This window comes from Puma concolor, chromosome D4 (genome assembly GCF_028749965.1).
Source record: "Puma concolor isolate L17-30 chromosome D4, mPumCon1.1.hap2, whole genome shotgun sequence".
NCBI classification, from domain to species: Eukaryota; Metazoa; Chordata; class Mammalia; order Carnivora; family Felidae; genus Puma; species Puma concolor.
This window is the reverse complement of record NC_141679.1, coordinates 50691870-50708489: the sequence shown is the minus strand read 5'-3', so window position 1 is coordinate 50708489 and position 16620 is coordinate 50691870. Positions and strand designations below refer to the sequence as shown.

Below are 16620 nucleotides of genomic sequence, written 5' to 3'. Positions count from 1 at the left end.
TGAAAAGGAAACATGCCTAACAATTACTGTTAATGGGGAAAAACAAGAAGGCACAAGGCAATAGGTACAATTCCCTAAAATACACTTCAAAAAGATTCCCCGCTGATGATAATAATGATGATGAGATTTTCCCTAAGTTCTCTATTCTTTTAACGTTTTAGTGTCATAAATAAAAATTGGAAGACAAATGAAAAACGAGAACAAAAACTACACCTTTACCTTAGTGTATTTGTATACGACAACATTTGAAAGACGGTCTCAATAAGGCAAAGAGCTCTTGTAAAGCTCCACATTCCCGTCCTTTGCAGAGGCAAGGAAACCCGATCGTGACCCGACAACCTGCGAGTCTTTCAACAAACTCAAGCCAACCTTCACGGCTCGCCCTGGAAGCTCGGTGGGTCCCGGCACGCCTTCCAGAAACGCCTCCCGGCCTCTGCGACGAGGCCGGAAGTGACGCACAAGCTGCGACGCCCGCGCTGGCAGTCCGCTGCCGCCGTCGCAGCCGCCGCAGCCGCCGGAGCGCGCTTTAGGTAGCTTCAGAGACGGCGGGCTTTCCCTGGATGGTTGCAGCAGGGGGATCATGACGGGGAAGAAGTCTTCCCGGGAGAAGCGGCGTAAACGAAGTGGTCAGGAGGCGGCCGCGTCGCTCGCGGCACCGGACCTGGTGCCCGCCCTCGCCAGTAGCGGCAGTGGAAGCACCAGCGGCTGCGGGAGTACCAGCGGCTGCGGGAGCGTCACCTGCTGTGGGAACACCAGCTTCAGTGGAAGTGTCACCGGCGGTGGGAGCGGCGGCAGCTGCTGGGGCGGGAGCAGCGTGGAGCGCAGCGAGCGCCGGAAGCGGCGGAGCACTGACTCATCTTCCAGCGTCTCGGGGTCCTTGCAGCAGGTGCGTGCGCGTCCTTCTCGCTGCTGTCTGAGCGGCTGCATTCTCCCAGTAAGGCGGACGTAAGGCTGGATGTGACGGCGGATGGAGGTCTGGTTGTAGCTCAGTTAGCGCTGCGACCGCGAGCTTCTACCCGGTCTTGAGGTTCATTTTCCTAAGTACCGGTGAACCGCATACTCCCAAGTCTTTAAACTTAAAGTTTCTGATTTGCCGATTGTCTAGTTCTTTGCGTTTGGCCCCTTCCACTCCTGTGGGAATCTGTCTGAAAAGTATGGGTCGAGGGCTAGCCTTCAATGCCCATGAGAGTCACGCTTTACTTCTCTCTTCATCTTCACCTTTTAATAGATAATGATTAACTTCACAATATAGGATGAGAAAATTGAGGCTCGAAGAGGTTTATGAACTTTACCCACAGTCATAGTTTATTAATAACACTTAAATTTGAATACAAAATCTGATTATAAAAGCCATGTTCTTTATACTTTAGCTATCTATCAAGATACCGCCGTTTAAAAAAAAATGCTCAGGGACGCCTGGGTGGCTTAGTCGGTTAAGCGTCTGACTTCAGCTCAGGTCACGATCTCGCGGTTTGTGAGTTCCAGCCCCACATCGGGCTCTGTGCTGACAGCTCAGAGGCTGGAGCCTGCTTTGGATTCTGTGTCTCCCTCTCTCTCTGCCCCATCCCCACTTGTGCTCTGTCTCTCTGTCTCTCTTAAAAATAAATTTTAAAAAGTGGTTATAAGACAAAAGCCTGAATACCTAAACTTCATACAACACAGAAATCAAGAAGTCAAATTGCTGGGTCAGATTTTATGCATTTAAAAAGATTTGGTAGAGGGGCACCTGGTTGGCTCAGTCATTAAACCTTGGACTCTTGATTTCCTTTCAGGTCATGATCTGTTTGTGGGTTCCAACCCTGTGTTGTGGTCTGCACTGACAGCCTGGAACCTGCTGGGGACTCTCTCTGTCCCTACCCCACCCACTGGCTTTCTGTCTCAAAAAAAAAATAAACTTAAAAACAAAAACAATAAAAAGTTTTGGCAGGTACCACTAAATGCTTTCCAAAAAAGGCTTTACTGATTTATAGTCTAAATATTACAAAAGAGTACCCATTTCTGCAAATATTCATTATATCCATTTTTGAAAAATTTGTCAGCTTAATGGGTGAAATTGATGTTTCATGTTTTATATACTCTTGATTAATAGTGAGATTGAACATATTTTATTTACCATTGGATTCCTTATTATGTAAATTGCATATACATATCCTTGGGCCATTTTTCTTTTTGGTTATTTTCAGCTTTTTTTTTTTTTTTTAATTCATTTTTGAGAGAGATCACAGTGGGTAGGCAGAAAGAGGGAGACACAGAGTTTGAAGTAGGCTCCAGGCTCTGAGCCATGGGCACAGAACCCCACACGGGGCTAGAACCCATTAAGTGTGAGATCATGATCTGAGCTGAAGTGGGCCCCTCAGCCGACTCAGCCACCCAGGTGTCCCAGTTATTTTCAGCTCTTTACTGATAAGTTCTGAATCTTTCTACATAAACTCTTGGTTCTAATCTTCTGTGTAAAGTATACTGCAAAAGTTACTACAACTTTGTCTATGGTGTAACTGAAGTTTTTTATTTCTTTGTGGTCAAGGCTAATACTTTCCTTTGCCTTCTGAATTTGTGTGTTTAGGAAGATCTTTCCAGGGGCGCTTGAGTGGCTCAGTCAGTTAAATATCCTTCTGACTTTGGCTCAGGTCCTGAGCTCATGGTTTCTGAGTTTGAGCCCCGTGTTGGGCTCTCTTGCTGTCAGCACAGAACTCGCTTCAGAGCCACTGTCCACCCCCCCACCCTTTCTCTCTGTCCTTCCCCCACTTGCACTCTTTCTCTCTTTCTCTCAAAAATACATAAACATTAAAAAAAAGAGGAAGATCTTTCCATATTCCCTTCCCAACCTGTCCTAAAACTATTCTTTATTTTAATATTTTTAAACATTACATCCTTATTTATTTTTTAAGTTTATTGTTTTGAGAGAGAGAGCGAGAGAGCGTGGAAGGAGCAGAGAGACGGAGGGAGAGGGAATCCCAAGCAGACTTTGCATCGTCAGCGTAGAGCCTGATGCAGGGCTGGAACCCATGAACTGTGAGATCATGACCTGAGCCAGACACTTAACCAACTGAACCACTAGGTGCCCCTAAACATTACATCTTTTAATTGGGAGTTGTGGAAACACAGAAACCCATTTATTTTTATGCATTTTCTCGTATTTAGCCACATTATTATTAGTTTCAAATGACTTAGAAAAATTTGTGTTAACAGGGAGTTTTGTCTATTCTTTTTCAGCACTAATATATCTTGTTTTTTGTACTTTTTCATTATCTAAGACTTTTAGTGTAGTGTTTAGCAGAAGCAATGACAGTAGGCATTTTTTTTCCCATTTGTTTTTTTTAGTGGGAACATTTCTTTTTTTCTGGAACATTTCTAATGTTCACCCATAAGTATATTTGCCAAAGGTTGTGAAAGATACTTATCATCAAGTTAAGGAGATTTTCTCCAATTCCTAGTTCACTGAGGGTTGTAAAGTGTTATTAGATGCTTTTATGGCATTCTGTTTAGATAATCACATAGCTTTCCTCCTTTAATCTGAAAATGTAATTTTTGGTAAGTTGGTAAATTAATTCACGTTAAACTGTCTTGTAGTCTTGGAATAGATCCTATTTGGCTTGGTTATTGTACTCAGCTGGAATTTGATATTCTTTCTTTTGTGTTTTATGTTTCTAAGTTAAGTCAGCCTATGGTTTTTATTTGTGTAGATATCCTGTCTGGTTTTGGTATCAAGATTTTACTAGCCTCATGGATTGATTTGGGAAGCTTTGCATTTTGGGGATGTGTTCCAGAATAGTTTCTCTGTCTCTCTCTCTCTCTCTCTCTCTTTCTCTCTCTCTCCCTCCCTTTTCTTTCTTTCTTTCTTTCTTTCTTTCTTTCTTTCTTTCTTTCTTTCTTTCTTTTTCTCTTTCTTTCTCTCTTTCTTTCTCTCTCTCTCTCTCTCTCTCTCTTTCTCTCTTTCTTTCTATTTATTTTTGAGAGAGGGAGAGAGCGCAAGCCGGGAATGGACAGAGAGAGGGTGGGGACAGAAGATACAAAGCAGGCTCCGCACTAATAGCACTGAGCCTGATGTGGGGCTCAATCTCACAAACTGTGAGATCATGACCTGAGCTGCAGTTAGATGCTCAACCGACTAAGCCACCCAGGTGCCCCAGTTTATATCTTTTTCTTGAAGATGTATCAGAACTGGACTATTGGACCATACAGCTGTGTGGGTCTGGTGAGTGTTTTAGGGGCAGGTTTTATTTATTTATTTGTTTTTACTTTTTTTTCCTTCCAATTATTTGATAGTTATAGATCTATTCAGTTTTTTCACACCTTGTAGATTTAATTTTGGATATCATTATTCTTATCTTAATTGTTTCCATATCTTTTATACTCTTTATCATGGTGAGAGGCCAATAAGCTACATATTGTAAACATTCGCATGCAGAACTAAGCCCTAGTTTTAATTTATGAAGGAAAAAAGAGTTCAGAATATATTAGGCATGTAGAGAAGACCTCAGAATTCTGAATGCCGTTATATCTGTTGTACATTGCATTCCCTATTATTATTGTTGGTGACAGCTTTATAGAGATATAATTCATATACCATATAATTCACGTCTTTCAAGTATACATTTCACTGATTTTGAGCGTATTCATGGAGTTGTACAACCATCACTGTGGTCAGTTTTAAAATACTTTCATCACCCCCAAAAGAAACCCAATGTGAACCTTTCAGCTCTCATCCCTAATACTCACCGCTACCACATTCCATCCCTGGGCAGTCACTACTTCCTATCTCTATAGATCTATAGATTTTCCTGTTCTGGACATTTTATGTGAATGGAATGATATTTCAGTGAATGGCTGTTCCACAATTGGTTTTTCCATTTTTCACTTGATGGACATTTGGATTGTTTCCACCTTTTGGCTATTACGAATAAAGCTGCTATGAACATTTGTGTACCAGTTTTTGTGCAGGCATGTGGTTACATTTCTCTTGGATGTATATCTAGGAATGGAATTGCTGGGTCATAAGGTAACTTTTTGAGGAGCTGCCAGACTGTTTTTCCAAGCAGCTGTACCACTTTCTATTCCTACTAGCAGTGTGTGAGAGCTCCAGTTTCTCTACATCCTCACTAACACTTGAATTATTTTGTGAGCCATTAAAACGAGCTAATGTTCTTTACTTTTTCAGTCTAATTATCATAATAGTCTTTAAAATTGGCATGTTTTTAAATGACTTTTAAAACAATTCTATTAGAAAATATAATAAACAGGGGCGCCTGGGCGGCTCACAAAGTTGACCAAGCGTCCAACTTCGGCCCAGGTCATGATCTCACCGTTTGTGGGTTCGAGCCCCTCATCGGTCTCTGTGCTGACATCTCAGAGCCTGAAGCCTGCTTCGGATTCTGTGTCTCCCTTTCTCTCTGCCCCTCCCCCCAACTTGTGCTCTGTCTCCCTCTGTCTCAAAAATAAACATTAAAAAAAATTAAAAAAAAATGATAAACATACCTGAACTATATAGTCAGGGAGAATTTTCTTGAAGAAATGCCTTTTGAATTGATATCTGAATTTGTTACTTTTAAGAGTATAGGATGGGGGAGGGGGGAGTGGGAGGAAAGACCATTCAAGTGGGAACGGTACATACAAAAGCCCTGCCTATGTGAGGTGAAGGGAGAACAGGTTTTATTTGAAGGCCCAGATAGGCTTTGTTATCCAAAGATCAGTGTGAATTCACTGGAAGGTTATAAATAAGGAGGATGAGTATATGTACATTTTATAGAATCTATTCTAGTAACAGTATACAAAACAGATTGGAGAGACAGATTAGATGTAAGGCACCCAGTTTAGTAGCTGCTAAGGTAATCTAGGCAAAAGATGATGGTACCTTGGACCAGGATTATGGCAGTAGATTTGGAGAAACTGATAGATTTGGGAGATAAGAGGTAAAATTGACAGAAATGTTTTAAATTACTTGGCTGCTTTGAATATGATTAAATTACATAACATTTTTAAAATGAGCATAGCTCCTGATAAGCAGTAATACTTTATAGTATTTGTGATCTTTAACATTTTTGCTGCTGTGCCATTCTGTTTTATGAATTTAAGAATAACAATGCATATATAAAATTTTGAGTTGAGTGGCCTGCGAGAGTAATATCCTAATTCTTCAGAAGTCTAAAATTATAGGAGGTCACTCAATAGTGAGTATATTTTCTTTTTCTTTTTTTGATGTTGAGTATATTTCCTTTTATATGTCCTAAGGTGGTATTTCTTTGCTTAATATCACCTTATCAAGTTAAGTGTAGTTTGGAGAGTAATATCAAGGAATATTGAACAATTAAAAGTCCTTGTTAATGGCTTTAGGTAAATAATCTATGCAAGCAAAGAATTTGGAAATGTTTAATGAAGTAGTTATTAAATATAAATGTATGACATCATATACATTCTCCTTTATTTAATGGTTCATTGTCTTTTTTAATTTTAGGATACCAGATACCTTCTGCCAACTTTGGAAAAAGAATTATTCTTGGCAGAGCACAGTGACCTTGAAGAAGGTGGACTGGACCTGACTGTGTCACTAAAACCAGTTAGTTTCTACATATCAGACAAAAAAGAAATGCTTCAGCAGTGTTTCTGTATCATAGGCGAGAAGAAGTTACAGAAGATGCTTCCTGATGTGTTAAAGGTATTTCATTACATATATTATTGGATTATACCCAATATAGAAATATATACCTTTTTTGTAGCTGTGATTTTACTTAATGTAAATTATATAATTGGATGTTTTCAACTAAAACAGGCTACTTCAAAAAGATTTAAAAAAGGGATTTTGGAGAACTATAAATGGCTTTGTATATTGAAAAGTTTGCCAAGAGGGGCACCTGGGTGGCTCAGTCAGTGAGCATCCGACTTCGGTTCAGGTCATGATCTCCCAGTTCCTGAGAGGTTCCCGAGTTCAAGCCCCATATCAGGCTGCTGGCACAGAACAGTTTTTGAATCCTCTCCCACTCTTTCTGCCCTTACCCCGCGCACACGCCCTCTCTCTTTCTCTCTCACAAAAATGAAAAATAAATAAATAAAAATTTAGGTAAGGGATGTATTGACCTTTTGGAAATAATTCTATTAAATGCAGGCAATTTTAGTAACTAAATTAGAGGTATAATGATTCTTTCTGGTGCTTTAGGAAATAATAATTCTGCTATGTAACAGTGCACAATATTGGTTGGCAAAAGCTTATATTTCATTAAATTCAGAAATATTTTCATATATTCATGGTATTCTAATTTTACAGTTGTGGAAATAGGGCTTAGGATCAAAGATGTTTAGAACCAGCACTTGAGTATTTAAATCATTAGAGGAATTACCTAACAAATAGGCTGCTATTAAAAACATCTGGGTACCTGACTTACTCTTTAGTTTGTTCTTTCCTAACAAACTTGACTTTATTTTCATCAAGTGTAAGTTGTAACGTTTACAAATTAATTGGCCCGTTTTTCAGATTTCATCTCAATGAAAAGATTTATCTGGCTTTTAATTTGTTTTAATGTAAGATTTTGCTAACCAGACTTTTTTCTTTGTAATTGCTGTTTTCCAGTTTACATTGGTGCTATATTACATAAGTGTATTTCTTTTAATGACATTTTCTTTAGAACTGTTCAATAGAAGAAATTAAAAAGCTGTGCCAGGAACAGTTAGAGCTCCTATCTGAAAAAAAAATCTTGAAGATTCTTGAGGGTAAGAACATATTTCTACACTCTGGTAACTTAGTAGTTAATATTATATTTAGCATAAATCCTAGGTTATTCTTTTTTTAACTTGGATATTACTTTAATTTCATTAAAGTAATGATAATCATTGGATAATCATTGAGTAATTTTACTTCTGTTTGTACTTTGAAATATAGTTTACATATCAGAATAGCATTTCAAGAATAGACTTTTTGTTATCATTTTCTGAAATCAACTGTGTAGGTAAGAGCATAAGTTTGTACACAATAATAAAATGAAATGAAAGATTTTACCCAAAGCACTGTAAAAAAATTATTAATTATTGAGATAGCTTTTCTTGAAATAATTTTTTATTTTCTGCTTTATGTTCTTACGGCTTTTAATTGCCTGTTGTATACTGCTTTTGCTCTAATAAGACTTGGATGCAGAGTGGGAAGAATTTCTTGGAGATTACCTACATTTATCTGTCTGCCTGAAGTATGACTCTGTGACATTATTAGCTGTAGAATTTTAGATTTTCAAGCTTTTTTTTTTCTTTTGGAACTATACAAGGATTTTAGCATTAATATTACAAGAGAAGAAGCAGAAAAATGGAGACACTGGATTCCCAGAGATAACATCTTTTTTTAAATGTGAAATGGTTTAATGGGGTGATGTGGCTCGCTCAGTTGGTAGAGCATATGACTCAGCGTTGTGAGCTTGAGCCCCACGTTGGGTATAGAAATGACTTGAAAATAAAACCTGAAAAAAAAAATAAAAAATTTAAAATGGTTTAATGGAGTTTATAACTTTGCTAATAGATGTATACATCTGGGTATAGTCTGTAAGTATATACACACACACACATATATCTATAAAATAGATAAAGGGAAGGCAATTAGAAATACCTAATAAAGCATCAAAAAAACTCATTTTAAATGTAAGCAATTAAAAACGTCCTCTCATCAGTTACAAAGTTCTTTAATTTGCATCATTTTTCTGGATGACACTTTGTGTAATGATTAAATTGTTATGACATTTTATAAGTATGCGTTCAACAGTTTATTTTATTTATAAGGTGACAATGGTATGGACTCTGATATGGAAGAGGAGGCAGATGATGGCCCTAAGATGGGATCTGATTTAGTCAGTCAGTAAGTTAAAAACTTTCATTTCCGTTTCAAAATTTCTTTGTTGTTCCTTCAGTGATTTCTTACCTCAAGAATGTGATTGTTTTTCTGTGTTGTATTTATATAAAATGATTCAACAGTGTAGATTTGTTTACTTATAATAATTGATTTTGGTATATATGAACATACAGTTAATTGCTTTCAGGATTAAGATGATTTTCTTAAACTACTAGTCATAGATGTAAAACAGTGATGCCGGCCTGCAGCTGAATCACTTCTGTCATTTGGAATTTGAATTAACTACTAGTGATACTCACTATTTATTAAGTACTTTCTCTATCAGGTATTGTGTTAGTAGTTTAGAACACTTTAACTCACTGACTACTTCTAGTACCTGTTAATATCAGGTGATAATTGTCACATTTCACAGATGAGATAGTAAGGTGGTTCATTTTATATAGGTACATAAAATTTGACTATTGTGATGATAAAAAACACCCAGAGTTTTGGGGATGCTAATATAAGTCTTTTTATTTTGGAAAATTTCAAACTTACATAAAAGTTGAAAGAATCATATAATGAAATCAGCAACATTAACATTTTGTTATTTTTGCTTTCTCTCTCTTTACCATTTTTTTTTTTCTCTCAGAGCCATTGCATTAGTTTGTTAGGACTGCCATAGCAAAATATCATACACTGGTTGACTTAAAGAAAAGTTCATTTTCTTATAGTTCTGGAGGCGGGAAGTTCAAGATCAAGGTACTGGCAGGGTTGGTTGCCTCTGAGGCCTCTCTTCTTGGTTTGCAGATGGCCGCTTTGTTGCTGCTTCTTGACTTGTTTGCCCTTCTCTCTGTGTGTCCCCTGTGTCCTCCCCGTGGACAGGTGTCTCTCCCCGTGTCCTGATCTCTTCTTTATAAGGACACCAGTAAGATTGGATTAGGGTACACCGTAATGGCCTCATTTTAACTTAATTACCTCTTTATTTTTATTTTATTTTTTAATATTTATATTTGAGAGAGAAGAGAGGAAGAGAGAGAGCACGCTAATGGAGGGGCAGAGAGAGAAGGAGGCACAGAATCTGAAGCAGCCTTTAGGCTCTGAGCTGTCAGCACAGAGCCGGATATGGGGCTCGAACTCATGCACTGCGAGATCATGACCTGAACCGAAGTTGGACACTTAACCAACTGAGCCACCCAGGTGTTCCACTTAATTACCTCTTTGAAGGTCCTATCTCCAAAATAGTCCTATTCTTTTTTTTTTTTTTTTAATTTTTAAGTTTATTTATTTTTGAGAGAGAGACAACAGGTGGGGAGGGACAGAGAGAGGGAGAGAGAGAATCCCAAACAGCTTCTGCACTGTCAGCGCAAAGCCCAGAGTGGGACTTGAACTCACAAAATGAGATCATGGCCTGAGCCAAAACCAAAGCTGGATGCTTAACTGACTAAGCCCCCCAAGTGCCCCCAAAGTAGTCATATTCTGAGACACTGGGGTTGAGGCTTCAACCTATGAATTTTTTAGTAGAGGGAAACATAATTAAGCCCATAAATCTGTTTTTTTTAATTTAGTTAAATTTTATTTTATTAATTTTTTTATTATTATTTAAATCCAAGTTAGTTAACATGTTGTGTAGTAATGATTTCAGGAGAATTTAGTGATTCATCACTTACATATAATACTCAGTGTTCATCCCAACAAGTGCCCTCCTTAATGCCCATCACCCATGTAGCCCATCCTCCCACCCATTAATTTTTATTTTAGAGAGAGAGAGAGAGTGAGAGAGCAAGCAGGGGAGAGGGGCAGAAAGAGAGAATCTTAAGCAGGCCCCATGCTTAGCATGGAGACTGGTGCAGGGCTGGATCCTATGACCTTGGGATTAGACCTGAGCCAAAATCAAGAGTCCTTTGCTCAACTGACTCAGCCACTCAGGGGCCCCACCCATAAATCATTTAAAAATAAATTGCAGATGTCATAGCATGTCATGCTTAATTCGGTATGCGTTTCCTAAAAATAAGGACAGTCTACTCCATAGCCACAATACAATATCACTTTAAAAAAAATAAGCAGTAATTCAAATAATGTCCTCTAATATATTGCCCACATAAAATTTGCCCTGTTACTAAAAAAATATTTTATAGTGTATTTATTTATTTTAATTAATGAACTGATTCTGATCCAGGATCCAGTTAGAATTCATGTGTTTCATTTGACTGTTAGCATAACAAAGCTGAGTTTAAAGGGAGGGTTTAGATGTGAGAAATAAAAGCTTAATGACTAGCCTGGGAACTTAGTGCCCATCTTAAAGGAATTTAAGAAATAACAAAGTAGGGGCACCTGGATGCCCCACTTGGTTGAGCCTCTGGCTCTTGATTTAGGCTCAGGTTGTCATCTCAAGTGTGGAGCCTGTTCAGGATTCTCTCCCTCCCTCTCTCCCTCCCCCTCCTGTATTCTTGTGCGTGAGTTTTCTCTCTCTCTTTCAAAATAAATAAACATAAAATAACTTTAAAAATAACAAGTTAAGCCAAAAGAAAGTTGGAAAAATGAAACAAACAAATGTAAACATTAAAACTAAAGAAATAGTAAGCAAACAAAAGGATGAGTAAGTTATAAACTTGGTCTTTGTAAAGACCAGAACATAGATTGACTCCTTGGAAGGACATCAGTGGAGAACAGTTATAATTGAGGTTAGGAAGAAAGGAGATAATATCATAATTATAGATAGGTGTGAATTCATACACAGCATTGTATAAACAAAGTTGAAACTAGCAAATGGATGATTTTCTATCAGAATACAAATAAACCAAGTAGACTTTCTGGAAAAGTAGAAAATTTGGAGATTAACAAAGAAGAAATTAGAAAGTGAATAGGGATCTACTGTTGAAAAAACTCCAAGACAAGGTGAATTCACAGCTGAATTATTACTTACTAAGTCAAAACATGTAAAGTGTTTACAGCTAATAAAATATTCAATAATGCCTTCTGTTGTTATTTTCAAACACGTTACACCTGTGTTATTTAAATTATTTCAGGCCGTAGGAAAAGGTGTAAAGGTCTTCAATTTACTTTAGGATTTCTGCATAGCTTTAGTACCCCAAATCTCATAAGTAGTGACGAAAAAGTGTATGGGGGATTATAGGCCTTCTCACTTGTGAATATAGATGTAAAGATTGTAACTACATGTTAGCATGTAGAATCCAGCATTGTGTCAAGTAAGTAGTTACACCACTGACCGTGCAGAATTTATTCCAGGAATAAATTTACAAGAAATTTAATTAGAAAGTCTATTAGCATAATGCATATCAGCAAATTAAAGAAGAAAAATTATATGGTCTGATAAGTAGATACTAAAAAGGCCTTTGATAATATACAGCAGTCATTTCCAATATAAGCTATAGGTAAAAAAGATACCATAGAAAACAATTCAGATGTGATGAAGGCATTTGACCAAATTTAACTACCCACTTAGTGAATTAAAATGAGGAACTAGACAGGAAGCCTGTTAAGGCCATTAATTTTAAACATTTTCTAGCATTTCTAAACATTAAACATTTCTAGCAAATGCAGTTAGACCAAAAGAAAGATGGGTGGTGGAGAGTAATTAATTTTGATATGATAAACTTTGGAAGAAGAAATAACTGTATTTCTCTTTTCAGTTTATAAGATTATAAATCTAGAGTAGCTGAGAGATTCTAGGTTCTTAAAAAAAGACTAGAATTTGATAAGATGGACTATATATAAGCATAAGAAAATCAACAACTGTTCCCTCTTATAGCAGAAGCATCTATAAAAAGGATGCATTAAGCTTTTCCAGACAGACAGATGTGTGTGTGTGTGTGTGCATGTGTGTATGTGTATAGGGTATGTATAGTTACATAAAAGAGATTTATTATAGGAATTGGTTCATGTGCTTATGGATGCCAAGAAGTCCCATGATCGGCTGATCTGCTCTCTGTAAGATGGAGAACAAGAAAAACTGGTGGCAAAATACAGTCTTAGTCCAAAGGACTCCAGAAGCCCAGAAACCAGGAGTGCCCATGTTCCAGGGCAGATGAATGTCTGAACTCCAGCAGACGGAGCTAATTTTCCCTTCTGCCTTTTTTATTCTAGCCCTGAAAGGATTGGATGATGACAGCTCAGGACTATCTGCTTTATTCAGTTCACCAGTTCAAATGCTAATCTCCTCAGGAAGCATTCTCACAAACACCCAGAACTAATGTTTTACCGGCTATCAGGCATTCTTGTGCTGTCACAGGGAACTAAAAAAAAAAAAAATTCTCTTCATACAAATTACAAAAACTAGGATGTGCTTTCCAAATACATTTTATAGGAAATTTATGAAGAATATCCTAACATTTTACTAAAAGACAAAAATCATCTGAAAAAAATAGCATAACATTCTTTTTTTTTTTTAATTTTTTTTTTCAACGTTTATTTATTTTTGGGACAGAGAGAGACAGAGCATGAACGGGGGAGGGGCAGAGAGAGAGGGAGACACAGAATCGGAAACAGGCTCCAGGCTCCGAGCCATCAGCCCAGAGCCCGACGCGGGGCTCGAACTCACGGACCGCGAGATCGTGACCTGGTTGAAGTCGGACACTCAACCGACTGTGCCACCCAGGCGCCCCAACATTCTTAATTGTGTAGTCTATGATGGTGGTGCGTGAAGTTCTTAAATTAGACTAAAACCCCAGATCCATTTGGGTAAAGAGACCAAAATTTAGATACATTAAAAAAAAAAAAGTGCATCTGCATGAGAATTTTTTTTTTTAAGTTTGGGTGTTAAATTATGTCATAAATAAAGTCGGTAACCAAACAGAAGATCTGGAAGAAATACTTGAAAGATACAACAATCCTAATAGTAGTGGAAGCTGGTTTCAGGACAAAAAGATTTCTGCAAGACAGTTAAGGGCAGTTTATAATGTGAAATCCATAAAGATGATCTAACAGGAATATATGCCTTACATATGCCACATATATGTGCATTTCCTGTATGTAGCTGTTACAAGGCAAAAACTACAGGAATCGTGATGTGAAACCAGAAGTGCAGGAGTAATAGGAACTTGATTTTATCTCTCTCATCTATCTAATGATAAATCACTTGGTTAAAAAATAAATCAGGATATTGAACACCTAAATAAATTAATTGATATAGACCATATTCTGTATTCTGAAAACAGAACATATCTTCTGTGGACTATCCAGAAAAGTTGTTAATAAGTTTGGTCATAAAAACTCAATAAAATTCTCAAAGAACTATTGTCCTGACTTTAGAGCAATAAACTAAAATGAACAAAAAGGATGTGGAAACTCACTGCCTACATATTTTAAAACTCAACAGCTTTTAGGTTAAAGAGCAGTTATAAACTGTCTAAAAACTAACAATAAAAAACTAACCAGCTCTATGGGATACAGCTAAAGTAGTACTTGGAGGAAAATTTTGCCTTAAATATAGATAATTAATCCCCAAATTAAAATAAGTGAACTAAGTATCAATTCAAGAAGTTAGGAAAAAAAAAAAAAACCCACAATGAAATAAACTTAAAAATAAATGCACACAGATAAAATGGCATACTTAATTGTGAAAATCTGCTCGGTTTCTTTCTAAGATTGGATCAAACAAAAATACCTACTCATTACTCCTTTTCAGCAATGTACTGGAAGTCCCAACATGTTCAGTGAAGCAATAAAAAGAAATAAAAGTCGCATAGATTAGAAGGAAAAAGTAAAACTCCCTATTTGCACAGGACTTAATGTGTTAATCTGTTGGGGTGCTATAACAAAATACCACAGACTGGATAGTTTATAAACAGAAATTTATTTTTTAGTTCTGTAGGCTAGAAGTCTGAGATCAGGGTGCCAGTATGATTGGGAGAGGGCTCATCTAGCCAGATTGCAGATTTCTTGTATTCTCACATGGTGCAAAGGGCTGTGAGATATGTGGAAAATGTTTTATAAGCGATATAATCTGTGTCTGGCTGGCTTGGTTGGTAAAGCATGCAGCTCTTGATCTGGAGACATGAGTTTGACCATGAAGATTACTCTTAAAAAAGAGAGAGAGACAGATAATCCCATTCAGGAGATCTCCAGTCTCATGACCTAACCACCTCCAAAAGGTTTCACCTAATACCCTCAATGTTGAGGATGAGGATTTCAGTATATGAACTTTGGAGGGGACAGAAATCTTCAGACCATGACACAAAAAGCATCTATGTAGAAACATCTCAAGAATTTACCAAAACACTCCCAGAACACAAATATGGTAGACAGAATAGTGACTTCTCTCCAGAGATGTCTATGTTCTAATCTCCAGAACATAAGGAATATGTTAATTTACATGCAGAAAGGAACTTTGCTGATAGGATTAAATTAGGAATCTTGAGATAAGATTATCTTGGATTAACCAGTTGGGGCAAGTGTGATCACAAGAATTCTTTTTTTTTTTTTTTATGTTTTTATTTATTTTTGAGACAGAGACAGCATGAGTGGGGGAGGGGTAGAGAGAGAGGGAGACACAATTGGAAGCAGGCTCCAGCCTCCGAGCTGAGCTGTCAGCACAGAGCCTCTCAGAGCCCGATTCGGGGCTCCAACTCAGAAACTGTGAGATCATGACCAGAGCCGAAGTCAGATGCTTAACAGACTGAGTCACCCGGGTGCCCCACAAGAATCCTTCTAAGAGGGTAGTAAAAAGATCAAAGGCTTCCAAAAGAGATGGATGACATAAGCAGAGGTTTCAATGATGTGCTTGGAAAGGAGTCACAACCTAAGGCGTGTAGGGCGACTTCTTAGAAACTGGAAAAGACAAAGAAATAGATTGTTCCTTGGAACCTCCAGAAGGAAGCATCACTACCTACACCTTGATTCTCCTGTGCTAAGACTCCTTTGGGATTTCTGAATTCCGGAAGAGTAACAGAATAAGCTCATGTTGTCCTAAGCCACTAAATGGGTGGTAATTTGTTACAGTGGCAATAGAAAACTAATGCAAGGTATCTGATTAAAATGTAGATAGGGGCGCCTGGGTGGCTCAGTGGGTTAAGTGGCTGACTTCGGCTCAGATCATGATCTCGCGGTCCGTGAGTTCAAGCTCTGCGTCGGGCTCTGTGCTGACAGCTCAGAGTCTGGAGCCTGTTTCAGATTCTGTCTCCCTCTCTCTGACCCTCCTCCGTTCATGCTCTGTCTCTCTCTGTCTCAAAAATAAATAAACATTAAAAAAAATTTTTTTTTAAATGTAGATAGAAGCCAGAATTATAGATGGTTTGCCTGGAGCCATAGAGAGGTTTTGTTTGATTTAAACATGTAAAAATTTCAAATCGTTTCTAACATTTAAAAACCAAGTGACATCCCAACAAAAATCTGTATTTTTTGAAAAATCAGATCAACAACTTTTCCTAGGAGCGCAGAAAATTATTTGGACCTGAGTGTAGCTATTGTCTTTTTGTCTGGTATGTATGTATTTCATTGTGCTACATAGTACTTCATTTGCCTGAATACTTAATGTACAAAATATCTATAAAATGAAACTCTGATTGAAGGAGAAATACAGGAGAGCCAAAAGGTTGACGTTGGAACCAATTATGTCAGTTTGTCAGTGTCTTATCAACTGCGACATATACCTTTTTTCATCCCAATTTTAATGAATAAAAATAATTTCAAATTGGTCCAGCTAAAGTAATCTATGTTACTAAAATATGTGAAAATTTGATACTTTATTTTAATGGGTGACCTATGTGCTTTTATTACAGTTTTTATTGGAAGCTTCTTAGGATTGTCTAAGAAGCTATAAAGTTACAATTTTCAATATAAGGTGTATATGTATGGGTACG

At 37.4% G+C, this 16620-nt stretch overlaps 1 protein-coding gene across 2 annotated transcripts in view; it reads left to right on the top strand.

Moving 5' to 3' along the window:
* Positions 1-448: 448 nt before the first annotated feature.
* The window catches only part of CAAP1 (caspase activity and apoptosis inhibitor 1), a 54083-nt gene continuing 37911 nt past the window's right edge, over positions 449-16620 (top strand). Inside the window, exons 1-4 of one of the 2 annotated variants that reach the window (XM_025912392.2) lie at positions 449-886; positions 6452-6652; positions 7617-7701; positions 8752-8827. In XM_025912392.2, coding sequence (XP_025768177.1) covers positions 581-886; positions 6452-6652; positions 7617-7701; positions 8752-8827 — 668 coding nt within the window. In that variant the 5' untranslated portion in view covers positions 449-580. Of the gene's footprint in view, positions 974-6451; positions 6653-7616; positions 7702-8751; positions 8828-16620 lie in introns of both variants that reach the window. The other variant, XM_086685419.1, reaches the window with a different exon arrangement.